Source organism: Diabrotica virgifera, chromosome 4, assembly GCF_917563875.1.
Source record: "Diabrotica virgifera virgifera chromosome 4, PGI_DIABVI_V3a".
Classification (NCBI taxonomy): Eukaryota; Metazoa; Arthropoda; class Insecta; order Coleoptera; family Chrysomelidae; genus Diabrotica; species Diabrotica virgifera.
The window spans coordinates 88,289,893-88,313,155 of record NC_065446.1 but is presented as its reverse complement, the minus strand read 5'-3'; the positions used below and the strand labels follow the sequence as shown (position 1 = coordinate 88,313,155).

The window sequence follows — 23,263 nt, the reverse complement described above, 5'->3', positions numbered from 1 at the left end:
CTTTTTAACACGCATATCATACAATATTTTTTCTACAAACGTAATTACAGGACAATATCTACAAAATCTTTTACTTGAACTTGACTGACATTCCATTTTTATATTTTTTTGACATTACATCAAAATTGCCTATACGCTCTGAGCTTCGCTGGTGTCGCTCCTAGCGGATTAGTAATGCAACTTTCACCGGTAATTTTTAATTTATTATTTAATTGTCATCGCTTAATATTTACAACGCAAAAAAGTAATTAAATTGTAATCGATTTTTTTAAGATTTTGCTAATCATTTTGACGTTCTATTGATGAAATATTAATTTCTTACTTCGGATACTTTCACAATTATCGTGTAGATGGCGCTAAGATTAATAGATTAATTTATAAAAACATATTACGGAACATTAAAAAAACTTAAATTCAGTATTTAAAACGTAAGTGTATTTAAGGTAAAAATATATACCACAGCTTTGACCAACTAATATTTTTTATAATTAATGTTTATTTTTAATTTTAAATTAATCACTTTGACATTTATGTCAAATTTCCAGTAAACGTTTACAGACTTGTCACTACTGGCGCTCGCGAATTTTTAAATATCCCCTCTACTTACGAGCTCACAGCGTATACGGTCAATACGAACTGCAGTGCCTTAAAAAATTTTTAAAGCACTAGTGCCTTAAAGTAGCATTCTCAACGCTCGTATGGAGTGCTAAAAATTGCATTTTTAACACGGTTGTAGAAAAACGCTATTTATGAAAAAATATAACAAATAAATATGACGTCGTATTTTTCTCAAGGAAACGAAAACTGACAAAGAAAGTGACAGAATACAGAACGAACTGAACGAACTACGTGCAAGGGCGCAAACTAGCAAACATGCGTTGACCTTGAATATCCCTGTTACATTGCTATTAGGTGGGGGTGTGCTGTGCTTCTGGTTCACATCTGTTACTTTTGATCGTCTTCTTATCTCTTCATTTTAATCTATACTCTGGAAAAATATTTAGGGAGGCTTTGGATAATAGATAGAAGGAAGTAAGACTAGGCGGAAAAGACTCTTGTTCTTGCAGAAAATTCATAAGACCTTCAGACAGTAAATCTATTCAGTGAAGCAAGTGATTGAAGAGGCCTTAAAATTAACATTTCAAAGACAAAGTGTATGACAGTTGGAAAGGTTAATACAGACGAAGGTCTGCTCTCTCTTAATGGAGAGGAGATAGGACGTGTTAACCATTTTAAATACTTAAGAGCTGGTTCAATTAAAATTTTGTGACTTTCAGGAACAATAATATCCAGGATCGAAACATCACGTACCCAAGGGCGATAACAGACGGGCGACTGTGGCCGGCCACTCTGTGGATCCACAAAAGTAGTTTACCGTGGGTTCTTATGCGAGCGACTGTGGCCGGCCACAGTCGCTCGTCTGTGATGCAACGTCCACTCCACATAAGAACCCACGGTCAATCATCGGAAACTACTTTTGTGGATCCACAGAGTGGCCGGCCACAGTCGCCCGTCTGTTATGGGGGTAAGACTTTTATGGCCTGGAAACCAGTTGTATGTAACAGAAACTTATCGGTGCATATTCGAAAGAAAGTTCTGAAATGTTATTTATGGCAGTGGCGAATCCAGGGGAGGGCGATGAGGGCGATCGGTTATATATAAAGATTATTCTTTTTTTTACGTGCCACCTCCGCGACGAAGGTTGGCAATCATAATTGCTATTCTCACTTTTGACACTACAGCCCGAAAGAGTTCAGTTGAGCTGCATCCAAACCATTCTCTGAGATTTCTCTGCCAGGACATTTTTCTCCTACCTATGCTGCGCCTTCCTTGAATCTTTCCCTGTATAATTAATTTTAGGAATTCACATCTGTCACCGCGTGTTATGTGACCCAAGTATTGAAGTTTTCTTATTTTGATGGAATCCAGTATCTCCCTGCTGTTCTGTATTCTCCTTAGTACTTCCTCATTGGTTATTCTGTCTGTCCAGGAGATTCTCAGCATTCTTCGATACGTCTACATCTCAAATGCTTCCAATCTATTGAGGCGTTGTTTATTGATAGTCCATGTCTCCACACCATACAAAAGAACAGAAAATACATAACATTTTAGTACTCGCTTTCTAAGATTTAGGCTGAGGTCTCTACTACATAATATTTGTTTCATATTAGTGAATGCACTTCTAGCCTTTTCTATTCTAATTCGGATTTCTTTGGTATAATCGTTTGTTTCACTAATGTGTGCCCCTAAATAGTTATAATTCTGAACTCGTTCTATCGTCTTATTATTTACGTGTAGTTTGATGTTTCTAATATTTTTCTTTGATATAACCATGAATTTCGTTTTCTTTATGTTTAGTGACAGACCAAATTCTTCACTCGTTGCAACAACCTTATCTAAAACTCTTTGTAGATCTATAATAGTTTCTGCTATTAGTATTGTGTCATCGGCATATTTAATTTCACATATTGGTAGGCTATTTAATTTTATGCCTGCTACTTCATCTTCTGATGCTTTTTTTAATATTTCTTCTGAGTATGCATTAAACAGTGATGGCGACAAGATACAGCCCTGTCTAACGCCTCTTTTGATTTTTATTTTATTGGTGTTTAAATTTATTTATTCTTATGACAGCTTCTTGTTCATAATACATATTATTTATTATTCTTATATCCCGTGTGTCGATGTTCTTTGTTCTCAGTAGTTTTATTAACAGATTATGTTTCACCGTATCGAATGCCTTGTTATAATCTAGGATGCAGACATAGATGTCCTGGTTTACATCTAAACATCTCTGTATTAGCACATTTACTGCAAATAATGCTTCGCTGGTTCCTTGAGCATTTCTAAATCCGAACTGAGTTTGTCCAATGTCTTGTGCTAACTTTTTGTATATCCTAAGATGAATAATCTTTAGAAATACTTTGAGTATGTGGCACATTAGACTGATGGTACGGTGTTCGCAACATTGTATGGCGTTTCTCTTTTTCGGTATAGTTACGAATGTTGATAGAAGCCATTCTTTAGGTAATATACCTGATCTGTATTTGATATTAAATAATTCGACAATTACATGTATATTGCAGTCGGCTATAAGTTGCAATATTTCTGTCGGTATTTCGTCCGGTCCTACAACTTTCCCAGTTTTCAGTTCTTTAATGGTGTGTTTTACTTCACTTTCTGTTATTTCTGGTCTAGTCTCTTCAACGAAATATTCGTTATCTATTGTGTCTCGGTTGTCGTTAAACAGCTGTTCTATATAGTTTGTCCATACCATCAATTTGTTTTCTGTATCCATTATATCTCCCTTTTCCCTTTTCATTAGAGAGGGAAAGATTATAAAAACATTCATTTATTCGGCCCTCCCTCTTGACGATGCTGGATCCTGCTGGATCCGCCTCTGAATGTGGTCTATTCTATTATATGGTTGTGGGATATGGACATTAGAAACCACAATGCTTAACAAATTAGGAGCTATCGACGGATCCTAAAAATATTCTGTATTTCGCATTCTACCAATGAAGATGTTCTTAAAATGATTTCAAAGGGTTTGCTCATAAACGCAATAAAGATAAGAAAGACAGAATAATTCGGCCATATAATTAGAGGGCCTAAATACCATCTACTTCGCCTCATAATACAAGGAAAACTGGAGAAGAGAGATAGATTGGTCGAAAGAGACTTTCATGACTGAGTAATATTAGACAGTGATGTGGTGCCACTGTAGAAGAATTATTTCGCGCAGTAGCCGATAGAGGTTCATAAAATTATAAACACGATGACGGGCCAATGTCTGAATACGGAGACTGCACCTAAAGAAGAAGAATATTTGTTTGCGGAACTAGTTTTAGTTTATGTACTGAAGAGTGGATTATGATCTATTATCTCCAGAATATGTATTCACTGGGAGCATAAAATTTCAAGTTTTCTTGTTAATCGGTTAAAGTGTCCCATTACAATAGGTAACCGGTCTTGCAACTCTACAAGTAGCATGCTGTTATGTTGTGACAATATAATATAGGAGGAATTCGTAAAAAGGCATTTGTAACTACAAATTGCTCTTCTGCTGCAGATCTGTGAGTCGAGCTCCCAATTTTTGGGCTGTCCAACGAACCGTCCTACATATTCTTTAGCCTATTTTTCCAATTTGTGCATTAAAGTCTTCCAATATTATGATTAAATTATTCTTGAAAAGATTAATTTCTTTATTTCGTTGTAGAATTTAGAATTCTTCTACTGCAAATACTGGTTTGTCGTCTGTGGGGCGTATTGAATTATTTTTATTGACTACGTTACACAAACGTTTTAATAATTGAGAATATTTCTAAGTTTATCTATATATTGTTATTTTATTTTAGCCCATGAAGCTGGTCTTGCAACTCTACAAGTAGCATGCGATGGCTATGTGATTTCCAACTCTGTGATATTCGAGTACAAGTTGCCACCAAGAGAAGAACAGGTGGCTGCACCTGAACCTAAAGTAGAAAGATGCAATGATAATTTACTTAAATTTACACTACTTCAAAGACTCGAAGCTATGGACGATAGATTACAGATCAAACAAGAACCTGTCGACAACGATGTGGTAAGTTTGTTTTATGTATATTAGTTTTCAGGTTTATTATCTTTACAATAGTCCGACACGTTTGATAATACAACACGAGTAGGGTATGTCAAGGACCAAAATCGAGATATTCCCAGATCATAGGTGTAGACTGTATGTGATATAAGTTTAACTAACTGTTCTGTGTTCTGTACAAACAAAGTAGGTCCTCTGAGGAACAATAAAAGAACGTTTCCAACTTGGTGTCTCAATTAGAAAGATGATATGATGACAGTCATCTGCAGTAAGTATACCTAACTTAGTTGAGGTCCAGACAGCAGAAATCCAGTGAATCTCTGCCAGAATTCGAAGCCGATATTGCACGCCTTAGCAAATTGGCCTATCCTACCACCCAGATGACTTTCTGGAACATCTTGCTGTTCAGAGTTTTGTGGATGGACTACGCGATGTCGAAATGCTGCAGGTTATGGCTAAAAATAAAACACTAGAAGACGTCTTGGCTCATATATCAGAGTACGAGACAGCCAAAACCATCTCAGAATGAAAAACTCGGTGACCTTCTAGCGAGATTTGAAGGTTTTCTCAAGCGAACAGGAAATAGAAGCCGCAACAGTCGTCCGACCACACTTAGATGGAAGTATGGAAAACTAGGTAATCGTAGAAATCAATTACTCTACAATGCCTCAGGAAAATGAACAGGGAAACGAGCAGTAACCATCCGTAAGGGGCAACAGCTGGTTGACTTCAACATATGCATTAGTTGTATGGGGGTCAAAGGAGAGGACCTGCTTTACCATGAAATTACTGGGGTTGGTTCTGAAACCACCTTCCTTTGCAAATCGCCAAAAGGGGGAAGCCAGAGTGATACTATAGACTGAGATATTATAGAACATGCACAGGACACCTGTACAACACGAGGTTGTTTCATGACGAGTCAAGCTGCAGAGCTTTCAGGAAACCTGAAAGAGTCTATCATAGTGTAGATGACTACGAAACACTAGATCACAGACGACAAACACTTTTTGAAGACTATCAGATGACTTCAAAAACATGTGGTAGGTACTGATCTACTAGTCCTTTATAAGCTCAGACACAGTCCAGATTTCTGGAATGGGTATTATGAATAAATTAATGATGGACAATAAGCTAATTAGGTGCAGCACGAATGGCTTTTTACTGGCGGCTTCCAGGAAAAAAACCATGAATCCTATAAAAAAAATTACTTATGTATTGATCTTTATTCTTGTTTTTGGTCATGATCTCATTTATGTAACCTATTTTTGCTTTGTATTAGGTTGAAGACACAGCTCTTTTCGGGCAACCAAATTTTGAAGATAGGCTGGTTACCTTTTGCCAAAATATGACGTCGAGAATATGGAGACACGGCGAAGAACTTAGTGTCTCATGGTTTGCCAGCCACAGGGGAATGACGCTTTTACACCTTGCAGCCTCCTTGGGATATTCTCGTTTAGTATGCGCCATGTTGCACTGGCGAGCAGAAAATTCATCTTTATTACTCGAAACTGAAGTCGATGCTTTAAGTCAGGATGAAGATGGGTTTACGCCATTGGTAAGAATTGTTCTTATTAGTTTAACACGTTCGCTGCGTATAGTTTGTAAAGTACTTCTCCCAGATGCTGAATTCACACTAACGCCTCTTTCATACTTTACGATTTTGGTCGTCACGACAAACGGTCGTGCGACCGTTTGTCGTGCTCATCGGACTTGCACACTTTCCGACAGTATTCATCTTATTGTCGTATAGAGCACAAGGCGTAGAATGAATCGGGCAAAAATTTTGGCTTTATGGTTAATATATCGCCGTAAAAAAAGACAGAGACGTAATCGCCTTCATTGGGTGCATCCAATCAATGGAAGAAGAGAAGAAGTAGGTTTATATCATACACTTTTTGGAGATTTAAGAAATGCCGAAAATAATTTTTTTAATTATTTTCGCATGTCAGTACAAAGTATTTCCTCGCCCTTCTTATATATTGGTAGTATTAAATTGCTTTCTCAATCTTTTGGGATCCTTTTCTCCTTCCATGCATCTTTGCATATTGTCCACAGCCAGTCTTTCCCTTTCTCTCGTAAGTATTTGATCATTTCTGGTGCAATTTCATCCTCCCCTGGAGCTTTACCTACCTTTAATTTTCGTATCGCTTGTACCAGTTCTTCTCTTGAAATCTCTCTTGATTCTTCCCCCATGTCATTTATTTCTCTCAGCCTTTCATCCGGTATACTTCCAAATTTTTCTTCATACAAGTTATCAAAATACAAAACATTAAATTACATAAATTTTGTTTTTGTTCGCCCTGATCATCTTTGGTAATCCCAGCTTATTAAATTAAATGTTTGCTTTAAGGATTGTTGTCCCATTTTTGTTGTCCCAGTTCAGTAGCAATATGTTGTATAAAAAATGTATACAGTATTTCTCATGATCATCTTTCAGTGCGTCACAGTTTTTCGATTTCTTTCTAACGCATTAAATTGTATGTGATAAAAAAAAAGGCACGTCGGTGATTACATTTCGTCGGTGACATTTTTATAACATTTATTCTAGTTATTCTATTTGTCGATCGATGTATTTTTTTTAATTAGATAATAATATTACAAATATAATCTGTAAAATTTATAGAAGACTATATAAATCAAAGAAAATACCATTTTATAGATGCAATAGACACAATTGATTTGTTTTTATTCCAAATTGAAAATAAAATGTGACAACTGTCAGATTTAACTAAAATGTCATGTTAGAATAAATGTCATGAATGTGTATTATCACGGACTTACCCTTTTTCCTATCATTTGTTACGCACTGAAAAATGATCATGAAAAGGACAATACCTATTTTTTTAATAAATAAAGTTCAATTAGTGAATAATAATTATTGTTATAGGGCTCAATTTTCATCTTTCAATATTTAAAAGATCCGTCTAAAAAACTGATTTTAGATTATTTATTATACCGATTATATTAATATCTATACATATTTAAATAATCATTAATAAAACACGAATATATATCTACGTTTATGTCAATGGACACTAAACTGTGCTATAAAAGAATCTTTAAAATACTAACAAGAAATTTTAGATATTCCCGATGAAACATTTATGATTTAATTTTTATAATAGGGTACATTGATAATAATGCATTTTATAATAGGGTCTATTCCTAGGCACTTTGAAAAAGTCATAAACATTGTTAATGCTGAAATGTTTGTCCTCACAATAAGATAATACCAACCAGATGCTTACCTATGTGTTGTATCTATGTAGGTAAAAATTCCCCACCTATATTGTCTGTCATTATGTAGGTACGTGCCACTGGATTCACTGATATTGCACGACTAACTGTCGTTAAGTATGGAAGCACTGATTTATGCCCGTGGTTCACTGATAGCACGGCACGACACGACTGTCGTCCATTGCAGTGACATTGGACGACCGACAGCCGAAGAGCAACGGCACGACAGTTAGTCGTGGTCGTCCTGTGTGAAAGGCTCCCTACATTGCTGTATTGGACTAATCTAATGTACGACACACTGTCGTTACGACCGTTTGTCGTGACGACCGAAGTCGTAAAGTATGAAATAGGCCTAACGGTTGGAATTTAAGTGAACACATGTCGCTAATTGGCGACAGCTGCACTGGATAGGGAAACCGATTGTCGCCGATGAGTGACATGAGCGCTTCTAACGTTTTAAGAAGAGCACAAGACTAAAAATTTTATGTCATAACTTAATATCTACCAATTCAATAATTTCTCATTGCATTCATATTTAATCTTTCAAAATAGGCATTGTTTCGTTGTCTTTATCATCGAGGTCAGTCATTATTTTTATAATAAACATCGCACATCCTCTTCTTCTTTTTTACGTGCCGTACCCGTGAGATAGCTATCATCATGGCTATTCTGATATTGAAGTTTGTTAGTGCTTTTCTATTTTAATAATAATTTCTTTTATTCACAAATACGTACATTTATAAGTCTAATTAGTACAAGTTCATCACTAGACATATCGATACTGGGCAAGTGAAAATCCACATTGGATGGAATAATATATCACACCTGAGAAGGTGAATAGACTAAGAGCCGCTATAGGTGAAATTTCCTAATCATTTTAGGCACCATAAGAGCCTATAACTTAAACAGTAGAACCTAAAAGAAATCGTTTGAACACTGTGCCGTCACTTTTCAGTGGCACATGCGTCGACAGTGGCTCATCAACCTTTCCACTTATGGACGGGATAAATAAATTAAAAGTTACCCTCACTCACTACCAGAATTCAATTTTTTAAATTTTTTTAAGTTCTATGTGATTAACATATAAGATTCAGCTAATTTTAACCCACCAGCCCCTTCCCCCTGTCCCCACCATCAAAAACTTCATTTTTCGTTTTTATTTATTTTTTTTTGTGGGATGCAATCAATTTTAAAATTTCAAAAAATTCACACGCATAACGGCTTTTATAAAACATGTCTATTTTTTATAGACCCGTAGGTTGAGTGTACATAACCTCAAGAAATTAAAAAAAAAATAAAAATAAAAAAATAAAAATGAAAAATGAAGTTTTTGATGGTGGGGGCAGGGGGAAGGGGTGGTGTATCACATAGAACTAAAAAAATGAAAAAAATTGAATTCTGGTAGTGAGGGAGGGTAACTTTTAATTTATTTATCTCGTCCATAAGTGGAAAGTTTGATGCGCCACTATCGACGCATATGCCAGTAAGAAGTGACGGCACAGTGTTCATACGTTTTATTTTAGGTTCTACTGTTTAAGTTATAGGCTCTGATCGTGCCTAAAATGATTAAGAAATTTCACATATAGCGGTTCTTAGTCTAGAAGGTTTGGGCCGGCATTATAAACAATCATATTATAGGGTTATATTTTCGCCACAGCTGAATCAGCTATTTCGAAATAAAAATGATTCCAACAGGACTCCTTGACTCCTTTTGACCTTTTTATGGGGATTGAAGAGCAAAGTGTATCAATATCAACCAAATAATTAAGAAGAGTTGAAGGAATGCATGAGAACCGAAATGGTACAAAATAACTCCTGAAGTCATCGAAAATGTAAGGATAGAATTTACAGCTTTTCGTTTTCATTGCATCATTTCTAAAGGTCGTGAATTTTATCATTTCTTATAATTTGATTGTATTTTACTAGATACTATTTTTAATAAGTTAATTATATTAAAACAACAGTTTTGGTTAACCATGTCGAAATATTCAAACAATGTCATCCTTGCAAAGCCGATTAGGAAACCTTTCAAATGAGGTGTCCCCATGACCTTGGTTTGTACCTACTTCAAAAAATCGTCGATACGTCATTACGCTAACAGTGATGTCGCAATGTCCAACACATACGCAACTAATGTCTGATGGACATTAAAAAATTAAAATTTACGTGTTTTAATATTTTTTTAAAGCCGTCTGTTTTTCAAATAATGAATATTATATTACAACTAATAAATGTATACCAACTTTTTAACTAATAAATGTACCACTGATGCCATGTTTTCTGTACTACATGACGTTTACCAAGCACTAAACAATAATCTTTATACTGCCACTGTTTTCTGTGACTATGCCAAAGCTTTTGATTGTGTAAATCACGAGATCTTGATTAAAAAACTAAATTTCTATGAAATTCGAGGTATTTCTTTGAATTGGTTCCAATCCTACTTAAATAATAAGAAACAACTAGGTAGTTGGAGCAAATGATACTGACTCTAGTCTCAATAACAGTGTATGTAGAGTACCACAAGGTTCAGTATTGGGTCCTCTTCTGTTCCTTGTCTTTATAAATGACATCACAAATTTAAAAATCGATGGGAAAATATTTCTTTTTGCTGATGATAACAGTATCACTTGGAACAACTCAACTATTGCACCTCTTCATGAAACTATAACTTCAAATCTACTGACGATAAAGACCTGGTCTGACTCTAATTTACTCTCTTTTAACGTAGATAAAACAGTAGCATTTAGTAGTATTTTTCTTTTGACTGTATGTAAGCTTTGTTCATTAAATTGTAAAAATTTTCAGTGACAATAAAGCATATCTCTATTCTATTATATTCTATTCTATTATATTATATTCTATTCTATTCTATTCTATTCTATTCTATTCTATTCTATTCTATTCTATTCTATTCTATTCTATTCCATAGATTTTCATCAAACTGTATATAGTTTAAGTTAAATATATTGTAAAATGAATAATAACTCTTTATATCTGTTATGTATTCTTTTATATAAAACTGAAAATATTATTTTCAGATGTGGGCGTGTGCTAGAGGTCATACAGAAACAGCTGTGATGCTGTATAAATGGAATCACAACGCACTTTACATGAAGAATGTATCAAATCAAACGGCACTTGATTGCGCAAGATCAACCAATCATATGGATTTAGTGAAAGAAATAGAAAAATTGGAGTTGAGAAGAGATAAAGCTAATATGATGCTACACTCAAATTTATCTTCTATCGACACACTTTCTCCAACATTGATATCACCAGCTAGTTCGATTGGATCTTTAATCTCGATTGCTTCTACCAGCAAATCACACGATGGAGTTTTTCTAAGACCTGGAGCAGTAACAAGGTATAAGTTATAATTTGAATTTACCAAAAGTCTAGACTTTTCTAAATTATTGTTAATTTAATATACACTGTAAAAAAGTTTTAGCAGATTTACCCTCTTCCAGTACATAAATTACCTTTATGCCGTACTAGTTCATTATTGTGTTTTTATTGTTTAGTTACCAACCATATAATAGTATACTTTGTACCCGTGCACTTTTTGGCCCGCACAGGCATAAAGACAAACAAAAAATTTTCATAACTTCTATAACATTTATTATTAAAGTTACAAAATATGGAATTAAATTATTATAAATATATAACAGTATGTAGTGGAATTCATATAAAACTGGCAATTCTGGAAAGACCTTGGTTGAGAAAGGGCGTAGTTAAGAATAGATCGAAGGACCACCAGCCATGGGCTGGAAAGAAAAGCGGTTTACAAGTAACAAATTTTATTGTATGAAGAATGGTGAATAAGAAACTAGCATGGTAATGTGCGTATAACTGACGTATGACACTGACGTACGTATAACACTGACGTTGGATTGTCACTTCACTTCACTGTATAACTACTACAACGATAAGGTTTGCTGCGTACAGGAATGTTCTAGGCTACGAGTAATACTGGCAACATTGCTTTTGCATTATTTTTAGCGGCATGAAGATTGCGATATATTAGGGTGAAACGGTATTTCACCAGACCTGGTGGTAGATAGATTGTCACCAGCATAGGTTGATTTCTGTTTAATTGTTTGCATAACAAGTTTATGTAAGGAAAAGCCAGATCCAGAAGGTACGCCTGTTAGCGTCCCCGAAACCTCATTTCTTGAAGATATTATATCCTTCAGCAACTGACGTACTCTTTCATCCACCATGCCATTTCAACGTTGCCATATTGGCTGCAGCGTCTGCCAAAAGAGTTGCCGATGTTCGACGCAGACACTGACCTCTTGTCAGGATCGCTCAAACCCAGACATTTTACAATGATGAAGGGGATTTTGTCAAATGTATTTTTTCTAACTGGTTGTACAGTGACCGTGTCTATACGTTACAAAAAATCTTTTTTCTGAAAAACCACGTGGCCGTAAAGACATGTAATTTCTTATTAGCTTCAAACTATTAATTTTGTAAAAATAAAATAAAAATTCCATTTTTATTCAGTTGCAATGCGAAGCCAAAACCGTCTTATTTTTCACTTAAAACATGGAGCGCAAACCAGCACTCTAAATCGACGATTTTCGACCCTATTTGGAGTCATCATCAGAGAGGCGTATGTTTGCTGCTTTATGCCCCAAGTGAAGCAACTCCGAGAGCTTTTACCCGCATTGCAACTAACATTTATGGAGTAGGGATCCAGCGACATCTGGCAACTGAAAGGCAAAGTTTTTCAACCTAATAGAAACATTAATAATATTGAAAAATATTAAAAATATTACTAAAAGATTTTTAATTGCAAACTTGTTGGTCCATTTCCCTGGTAACACCTCCATGGCTTCTAAAAATTGCAAGCCAGATGGATGCTGAAGCGAAGAAGGCAAGAGCGAATTCACTTTTATTTTTATATGGGTATTTTGAGTAACTAGGTCTATTTTCCGTTGAAATTTACCAGCTGAACAGACGGGGTCGTGAATTGTAAGTTTTTGAATTCCCTCTTGTCTTCTTCGCTTCAGCATCCATCTGGCTTGCAATTTTTAGAAGCCATGGAGGTGTTACCAGGGAAATGGACCAACAAGTTTGCAATTAAAAATCTTTTAGTAATATTTTTAATATTTTTCAATATTATTAATGTTTCTATTAGGTTGAAAACTTTGCCTTTCTTATTCATTTTGTCTTCGTCAATAATGGTATAAACGCCCTTTTGTCGGTTTTTGTCTCTGGTATATGTATATGTATCACAAAAAACTGATTTTCTATCATGGACGTGAGTATTTAGTATATTCCTTAGTTCATGCCGTCGACATCCACAAAATACACCAAATATTAATGCAACTTTGTTCATCAAAAACGTCTCATTCGGTGCTTCATGAATAAATTTTAAATTTACATCTCTAGACAGAACTTTAGACTTTTTTGGCTGGTATCCATTTGACCCTGAGAACGGGGTTTGGATCAGAAGGACAAATGAAAATCTGAGAGAGTTATATGGGGAGCCCAGCATACTAGGAGTAATAAAAACCCAACGACTAAGATGACTAGGACACATACAGAAGATGCCAGAGAGTAGACTACTGAAAACTCTACTGTCAAGTACAATTGGATAAGTACTGACAAGAGGACGTCAGCGAGGAGGTCGACCCATAACAAGGTAGAAAATGGATGTAGAAGAGGATCTAAAAAGACTCAACGTCACAAATTGGAGGATGAAAGCAATGGACAAGAACGGATGGAGGAGAATGGTCAATGAATTACTGTATTATCCTTCTGACCCTTACTTCAAATTTTCATTTAACTTATGGTAATTAGCGTTATTAATATTCTTATTTACCATTAAAGTCTTCTTTGCCATTTAAATGTTCTTTATTGAATATTTGAGGCCTGGATCCCGCGTACCAAAAAAAAGTTGATTAATAGCAAGCTGAAAATTTGTTAATAGCTTAACGGTGTCTAGTCGGACAAACTTTGGTGTATGGGAACACTGGAACAAGGGAAGTTTTAATTGTGGAACGTGTCATCCTGACAAGTTTATGATTGTGAAAACTAGCAGATTGTTTTTAAGTTTATTCAATAGCAAGCTTTATTATAATATATGAAAAAATGTTTGTCCGACAAATATGTTGCGCATTTTAATAAGTACGACACGTAGAACATGTCAAATGGCAGGAATTATATTGGTGGTAAATAGCAGTCTGATTTTTGCATGAGAGATTATTGAAAGGGTAACAAATCAATTGGAAGTTCTGTCTAACAAAATACATGGGACGTTTTCGTAGTCTGACGTTCGAAACATATAACCTGTTCCACAATTAAAACTTTTCCTGTTCCAGTGCTCCCGGACATCAAAGTTTGTCCGACTAGACACCGTTAAGCTTATTAACAAATTTTCGGCTTGTAATTAATAAACTTTTTTTGGTACGCGGGATCCAGGCCTATTTGGAACACTAATGGCTTTAATGGGAACATTCGTGGGCATTAATACATGTGTATGCCCTTGGGACTTAAAGATAGGTACGTATATAGATGGTAAACATGGTAAAAAGAAATTAAAAATATTGACATCATTACTTTTGCTTACAATACTAGTACATTTGCCTGTTAAATTGGTAATAAGAGCCTCTAAATGTACAAAGTTAACCACACAAGTATTAAGTTTCTAAAAGTACAATGGCATGGGCAATTTTACTGGCACATTAAAAATTATTTTACCAAAAAGGCTATTTTGCAGTTGCCAGCAGGTAAATTTTCTGACTTTAGACAAAGTTATGGGGAAAGTAGCAATGGGTAATGAATACAATTACATTACTGATCTTAACAATAATATTACATTTGAGTAGTACATTTAGTTTTCTTGTAGTAATTTTACCTCCTTTGATGAGGGTTACAATTTACAACAATATTAAATCAGCATATTTACTTAAAAAAATTTATCGTACCTATACTTATTAAGACGTGTTTGTTTTAGGAGTGAAGTAAATAGATACAAGATTCTAAACGTTGATCTTGATAGTGATACCAACAACAAACTGATAACATCGGCTCCAAGTCCCATGCTATCCGATTTTTCTTCAAGTACCAGAGGCAGTAACGGGCAAAAGTTGATCAAGAGACCATCGATTGATAGTGGAATTAATATGAGCTGCGGACCAGCTGCAGATAGTTATAGACCTAAGAGTTCAAAAGTTTTCAATTCGCGTGATACTCCAAAACTTTCAAAGTAAGTGTGATCGTAAGTTAACAACTCATTAGATAGAATATGCTACTATTATTGGGAAAAATAATGTGGTACCTATATAAGAAGAAGTAACACTATGAATCATGTTGGTATAATTGCAGATAGAGGTAGTAGAAGTTGTAAGAACGTCTGATACAATAATATCAGTTACATTTTTACTTGACAATAAATGTTATGTATGTATCCGAGGGTGTAATAGTTAAGTTAACAGAAGAGGCGGATCCAAGTAGATTCGAGAATTAGCGAGCAATAACACTGCCGAGCGCCGCATCCAAAATATTGTCCAAGATCATATTGAACAGACTGAGGTAGACACAAACTAAAAACCACCTAAGCAGGCTTTCGTGCTAAACGTTCCACTATAGACCACATTAGTAGGTACTCTAAGCATTTATACTATTAATCCACAAAGAAAAAGTTTTCCTGTAGTTGGTTGTATACCATAATATTACAAAAAAACAAGTAAAATCCTTTATAAAATGCTGACATGCTAACCACCAAAATACAAAAATATGCGGGTTAAAGACCCTTTAAAATTTATTCGTCATGGAAACATAGATTATAATTGTGAAATTGAACATGGATGTACAAAATATCACATGTATTCTGCTCGAGGTACCATTTGAGCCCAAATTGAGTTGTTCACATGTTGAATAGGTGGTGACAACTCTCTTATACTATAAGAATTATCTTGGAACAGGCTAGCGAATGTTAAAGAAATATAAATATAATGTTTATTGCCTTTAAAAGGTATAAAGAGAGAGTATAAACAGAGATCAAATGTGGAAGATTCTGAAACTGTGTTGACTGCCGATGAAATACAATATATCAACCTGATCAGATTACTCTATAGGCGATACAGCCTGAAACATGCAAAAGGAATTGTATAAGATATGGCTGTACCAAGTGGAGTTAGGCAAGGATGCGTGCTGTCCACGACACTATTCCTATTCGTAACGGATTGGATCATGGAAAAAGTAAACGATAAAATCCAGGTATTAGGTGGACCTTGCACAACCAATTGGAAGAAGGAGTTCGCTTGCGACTTTTGTCTCTTAACCGTACATAGCAACCATCTGCAGAAGAAAATTGACAATCTTGCAAAGACTCCAATATACTGACCTTGAGATACATACAGAATAAACAAAACTCTAAAAACACAATAACCAACATCCTAGAATGTAAATAAATGGAAGACAAATAGAGAAAGTAAAAAAAGGACAGTAAAGGCATAATATGCATCTCTCTCTTCAATCCTTACACCCCGGAGGGAGTGTAGTGGTACACGTAATGTCGTGTATTGTCCGTCTCCAAAGATTTCTGTCTCTGGTCAGTTCTTTTAACTCAATCATAGGTTTTTGTATATTCCTGTAATTTGATCGATCCATCTTGTTGGGGATCTTTCTCGTGATCTTCGGCCTTCTACCTTTCCCTGTATGATGAGTCTTTCCATAATTTCTATGTTTGCTCTCGTAACAATCAAAAATATTTAAATTGTTGGAGATGGTCTTTACTGCACAGTCGTTGGCTAACTTTTAGCTCGTTTAAAATTGAATTATTTGTCCTACGTTCAGTCCAAGGAATTCGTAGCATTCGTCTTCAAGAGAACATTTCAGTGGCGTCTATCTTTCTTCTTTCCTATTCCCGCAAGGTCCAAGATTCACATCCGTAGGTCAGTATTGCGAATACAGTCGAACCCGCTTATTAAAGTACCGGTTATAGGAATATCCCGGTTTATGGAATATAAATTCGAGGTCCCGAAACGTTTCTATTTACCCTTTAATAAATTTATCCGTTTATTGGAATATGGTTTAGTAAACTAATACCGCATAAAAGAATAATTTTTTCAGGTCAACTAATAAATTTTTACGTACAATTTCCTAAAAATTTAAAATTTGCCTGATATAATGGTTTGTCGATAAGAGCTTCGAAAGCCTGTTGTTTTGTAGATTATTACGGTTTGTCAGGTACCTAATAAACACTTTATTACTGTGTTATGAGTAAACGCTCCTTTCCCACAGAAAATTCAATCGTTCGCCGACAAGGTCATAAAATAATTTCATTTGTCTACAAATTTCTATACATATTGTCACCCACTTGGCTGTTTTTAGAAACAGCATTTTTCTATAGGATTATATATTACCAATCGTTGATCGTTTGTTCGGAAGTCTTTTCTAAAACCCAATTCCAATTTATTTTCTAATCGTTTTGTAATTATTTTTGTAAATAGATTATAAATTTTTATTGACATAAAATGACCTAAAACCATATGGATATACATATTGACGTAGTATGTACTATTATAGCGTATATTCGATACACTTATTTCAGCTTGCCAACAGTGATCGGTTATTAGAATATCCCGCTTATAAGAATATTTTTGCTTGGCACGAAGGCTATTCCAATAAACGGGTTCGACTGGATTAGGCAGTTTATCAACCTCATCTTTAACGCTCTTGAAATTTGACAGTCCTTTCATATTGTGGTCATTTTTGCTGTCACAACATGCATAAAACTCCTTAAATAAAATCTGCAAAACACGTGATAAATCAGAAAACCCCAAAATCAAAATATTTAACAACTGTATTAAAAGCATATTATTGTATAGCGCAGAATCTTGGAGACTGTACCTAGCAAAAAATTGTAAACTTTCATAAATAAATCGTTGAAAAAAATCCAAAAAATATACTGGCCTGATAACATAATATACTTAGCACTATGGAGAAGAACAAAACAAGAGAAAATAACAGCCACGGCTAAAAGAATGAAATGGAAATGGATTGGACATACGCTAAGGAAAGACCAAAATAATATAATCAGACAGACACGTGAATACCAACCAGATGGAAGAAGAAGAAGAAGAAGACTAGACTAATAGCTGGAGAATAACCAATACCAAAGTATTGTGTTTTGCCATTCATTTTCTTCTTGGTTTTATAATACGCTTGTTTTATCTACATATCTACTTATAATAGAAACATGTGCACAAAACTCATTGTCTTTATTTTTTAGATTCGATAGGAGTATGTCCCTTCCTCTACAAACCTCGTGCTTAAAAGATCATTCATTCGACAATGATAGTTTAGATTCCCACAAAAAGATGGATTTTGCCTTATGTAAGTATATTGATTTACGTTTTTCTTTAAAGAAATATAAATGTTGATGGGTAAGTAGAATAATTACGGATAAGATGCATGAAACACATTGACCTCACTAAAATATTTGGCAAAGTTTCTACAACACGTCACCACTTCCAAGAGAGATAGAGTTGATATATTAATAAATTTACTGCAATTATTTCGCTGTTTCCACTTAAGTGGGTAGGTTAAGAGCGTAGGCGCAAAAGTTTTAACCTATGTTTTTTAATTGCATTCATTTGTTTCGAATCCTGAGAAAACTAATAAATTTTTTTGAAAAATTTAAACGCAAAATGAAAGATTACATTATTACCGAGGGTCGAAAGTACCTTAGAATAAACAAAAAGTTTGTTTTGAATAAGATATTTGTAATTAAAAATCACAATAAATTTTCTCTTTTTTTTTCACCCCTGTAACTTATTAAAATAAACATTATAGAAGTTTTTAGGGACTTTCGGCCCTCGGTAATAATGTAATCTTTCATCCTGCGTTTAAATTTTTCAAAAATTCTTAGGTATTCATTTTCTCAAGATTCGAAAAAAATGAGTGTATTTAAAAATCATTGGTACGAAATTTTGCGTGCACGCTCTTATAATATATACTACTATTTCAAATAGATGTAATCAAATAGATTACATCTTAATACACCACTGATTCGAAATAATATTAAAGATGCTATTAAATTGAAGAAATTAACAGATCCAACTAAGCCTAGTAGGACATATCTCGACCCCCTTAGAAATCCACAAACACGTAAAAACGTATCACAGCAAATAAATAGAAAAATACACAGAATAGCAAGTGTACCAAATGAAAACAAAACCATCTACGAATGTCGGTACAAGATATAATTTGGCAAATTTTCCAAATAAAAAACAAGAATAAAACATGAAAATTGAAAATTAAAGCAGTTTAACAAATGTAGTTTAACAGTTTAACAAAAGAGAAAATGCTGTCTGTGTTACAAAAGTACGCGCGCCATTTATATAGAAACAAGAAACAGAATAAATTCGCGAATAAGAGCAATAAAAGGAGAGCATTGGATCAAGTTCACAAGTGACATCTATGGCGCACAGAGGAAAGTTTGGAAAATGCTAAAAAAACAGAAAAAAAACCAGTAACTGAATTTGTACAGACAAAGGAGATACCAACTGAGACATGGGAAAAATATTTCAGAGAACTCTACAAAGGTGAAGACGCCAATGACGAACATGATTACAATACAAAAGACAGGTATATCACTAAAGAAACTGAAGTAGAAGCGAGAATGTAGATCTTAAAGAATAGACGATCTCCAGGTACTGATGGAATACCGAACGAACTGCTGAAATACGGCGGTCAGAAACTCACTAATTGTCTCACAACATTGTTTAACAAAATCTTAGACAGAGCAGAGATACCACAAAATTGGCACACCAGTATCACAATACCGATTTTTAAGAAAGGGCAAAGATCATGCCCGGACAACTACAGAGGAATAACTCTCTTAAATACGACAATGAAGTTACTCAAGGATAAATTGGAATCACAGATAAAGAACAGAGAAGAACAGCAAGGATTCCGAAAAGACAGGTCGACGACGGACGGATGTGCACCATTTTACATTAAAACATTACTTTATGAAAAATTGTCAGTTGCAACGTTTTTAGAGGGACCCCTTCATTTGTCATGAAACAAGTGAAAGAGAAGTCGATAGAATATAACAAACCTGCATATATTTGCTTCGTAGACCTAACGAAAGCATTTGACAGAGTTAGAGTTAGACTTCGCGATATAATAAAGAAAATTAAGCAAAAAAGGATACCGGCAAACATTGTTGAAGTCATAAAACAAATGAACAATAACAACACGACAAAAATTAAAACAAACGACACCACTACGGCCAACATACCAACACCAGGAGGAATCAGGCAGGGAGACAGCCTCAGTCCATTTCTATTCAATATGCTAATGTATGAAATAATAGAAGATGTGGAATCGCTACAACTAGGATACAGACTCGGCCACAGTAGAATGAGTATAGTATGCTATGCGGATGATGCAGCCCTGAATGTTTAAGACGAGGATGACCTACAAAGACAACTTTATCGATTCTATCAAGCATGTCGACGACTCAACATGAACATATCCACGCATAAAACAAAATGCATTACCATTGCGAAAGACCCAATTAGATGCAAGCTAGTGGTAGAGGGGAAACCCATAGAACAGCTAAACCAGTTCAAATATCTAGGTGTAGAGTTATCAAGTTATCATGACCCAGCCAGAGACCTAAGAGGACAAATTAACAAGGCCGCTGTCTTGTCCGGATTTTTGAGAGATGTGGTCTGGAATAACCCATATATGAGAATGGACAGCAAAGTTAGAATTTATAAAACTTGCATCAGACCTGTTATGACCTATGGCATTGAATCAAGAGAAGACACCAATAAAACCAAAAGCATGCTACGAACAGCCGAAATGAAGACACTAAGAGCAATAGCAGGGAAGACAAGAAGAGATAGAATACGAAACAACATCATCAGGGAACAATGTGGCGTGCAAGATGTAGTCAGATGGGGTAGGCAAAGACGAATAGAATGGTTCAGTCATGTAAAAAGAATGGAGGAGCACAGACTACCAAGAATTGTTCTAGAAGGAAAACGAGACCACCAAAAAGATGGAGAGACAGCTGGCAGTCTTTCTTCTTCTTCTTCTTCTTAGCCTTCTATCGTCCACGTTTGGACATAGGCCTCTCCCAACTCCTTCCATCGGTCTCTATCCTGAGCAACATATTTCCAATTCGTTCCGGCTACTCTTTTAATATCATCAACCCATCTCATCTGTGGTCTTCCTCTCGGTCGTTTACTTTGGTAAGGTCTCCAATGTTGTATCGTGGCATTCCAACGTTGGTCTTTTTGTCTAACAGTGTGGCCTGCAAAGCTCCATTTAAGTTTGGCAACTTTTGTTGTTATGTCCTCGACTTTTGTTTTTGATCTTACCCAGTCGCTCCTCTTTTTATCTGACAGTCGTATACCTAACATTGCTCTTTCCATAGCTCTTTCTGTTGTAGCTAGTTTATTCATATTTGCCTTGGTTAGGGTCCAGGTTTGACACCCATATGTCATGATAGGAAGGATGCACTGGTTGAACACTTTGGTCCTCAAATATTGAGGTATTTTGCGGTTCTTAAGTATCCAACCAAGTTTTCCAAATCCTGCCCATGCTAGTCTTGCTCTCCTATTAATTTCCGCACTTTGGTTTTCTTTGTCAAGTTTCAGGATTTGGCCTAGGTAGATATATTCCTGGACTTTTTCTATCTCACTGCCATTTATAGTTATGCGTCTGGGGTCATCTGTGTTTGTCATTATTTTTGTTTTCTTCATGTTCATTTTTAGACCGACGTATTGGGAGCTGCCTGCGAGTTCCTCTATCATAATTTGCAGTTCCTCGAATGAGCTCGCTATAATCACAATGTCGTCAGCGAATCTGAGGTGATTTAGCTTCTTGCCATTAACGTTAATGCCATAGGTTGACCAATTTGTCGTTTTGAAGACGTCTTCTAGTGCTAGGTTGAAAAGCTTTGGCGATATTACGTCTCCTTGTCTCACGCCTCTCTTAATAGGGATGGGATTTGTATTTTCGTCTAGTTGTACTATCATAGTTGCATTTTCATATATATTATGTATTAGTTGTCTATATCTCGAATCTATTCTACAATTATTAATAGCTTGTTCTATGGCCCACATCTCGATACTATCAAACGCCTTTTCATAGTCTACGAAGGCAAGAAATACGGGTAGTTGGTATTCATTTGCCTTCTCTATCAATGTTCTCATTGTCAGCAGATGGTCTGATGTACTATATCCTTTGCGGAAGCCAGCCTGTTCCACTGGTTGGTAATTGTCCATTTTGTAGGTCAACCGGTTGTTAATAATTCTCATGAATAGTTTGTATACTTGACTGAGCAACGATATCGGTCTATAATTCTGTAGGTCACATTTGTCCCCTTTTTTGTGTAAAAGTATTACTAGACTTTCGTTCCAGTCTTTAGGGATCTTGCTATTATGGAGACATTTATTAAATAGCTCTGTTAGTATAGGGATTGTTACTGTCTTGCTTGTTTTCAAGAGCTCGGCAATTATACCGTCCTGTCCTGGAGCTTTATTATTTTTTAGTTCTTTTAAAGCTCTTTCTATTTCGAATCCCTTTATATTTGGTAGTACTTCTGATCCCACGTTTTTTATTTTTCTTTTGACGTTCTCCTTTGTTGATTCATTAGGCTGGCTTTGCGAGCTGTACAAGCTTTTGTAGAAGTCTTCGACTATTTTTGTTATTTTATATTTGTCCTTCTCTTCGTTACTATTGGCGTCTTTAATTTTAATGATTTTTTGAACACCCAATGCGGATCTTAGACATTTTAAGCCTCTGTTGTTTTCAATGACTCGCTCTATTAAGTTCTCGTTCCATTTTTGTAAGTCGCGTTTTAGTTCTTTTCTAATTGTTTTATTAAATTCTATGTATTCTTGAGTATGGCGTTTGTTTTGCGTTAGTAGTTGTCGTCTTTCCGTCATTAGTTGTTTAGTTTCGTTGCTTATTTTGTCTTCTTTAGTACTTGTTTTCTTTGCGACCTGTAGTCCGGCTTCGAGAAGGTTCTTATTGATGTTTTTGTTAATTTCGTCAATTTCATCTTGATTATGTGAAGGATCATATTTGAACTTATCCGCTAAGACCTCTCGGAATTGCTCTTCATTTGTTTTTACTTTAAAGGCATCTATTCGCGTTGTTTTTTTAAATATTCTTTTCCTCTCTTCTTTCATGTTAATATTTATTTTTGCTCTAACTATACGATGGTCACTACCCGTTGTTACGTTGTTTATTGTTGTTACGTCTTCGAATATTCTTTTGTTGTTTGAGAGAAAATAGTCTATTTCATTTTTGGTGGTTCCGTTAGGTGCAACCCATGTCCACTTTCTGTTAGGTTTCTTTTTGTAGAAGGTATTCATAATATACATGTTTTCTTGTTCCAGAAATTCCATAAGTTTTTCTCCCCTTGTGTTTCTTGTGCCGAATCCAAAATTTCCAATCTTGATT

At 35.2% G+C, this 23,263-nt stretch overlaps 1 protein-coding gene across 1 annotated transcript in view; it reads left to right on the top strand.

Annotated features, from left to right (window-relative positions):
• LOC114326292 (calmodulin-binding transcription activator 2) overlaps window positions 1–23,263 on the top strand; it is a 298,703-nt gene that overhangs the window by 209,807 nt on the left and 65,633 nt on the right. The window contains exons 10-14 of the mRNA XM_028274604.2: window positions 4,359–4,585; window positions 5,859–6,134; window positions 10,858–11,183; window positions 14,784–15,035; window positions 18,066–18,169. Coding sequence (XP_028130405.2) covers window positions 4,359–4,585; window positions 5,859–6,134; window positions 10,858–11,183; window positions 14,784–15,035; window positions 18,066–18,169 — 1,185 coding nt within the window. The remainder of the gene's footprint in view (window positions 1–4,358; window positions 4,586–5,858; window positions 6,135–10,857; window positions 11,184–14,783; window positions 15,036–18,065; window positions 18,170–23,263) is intronic.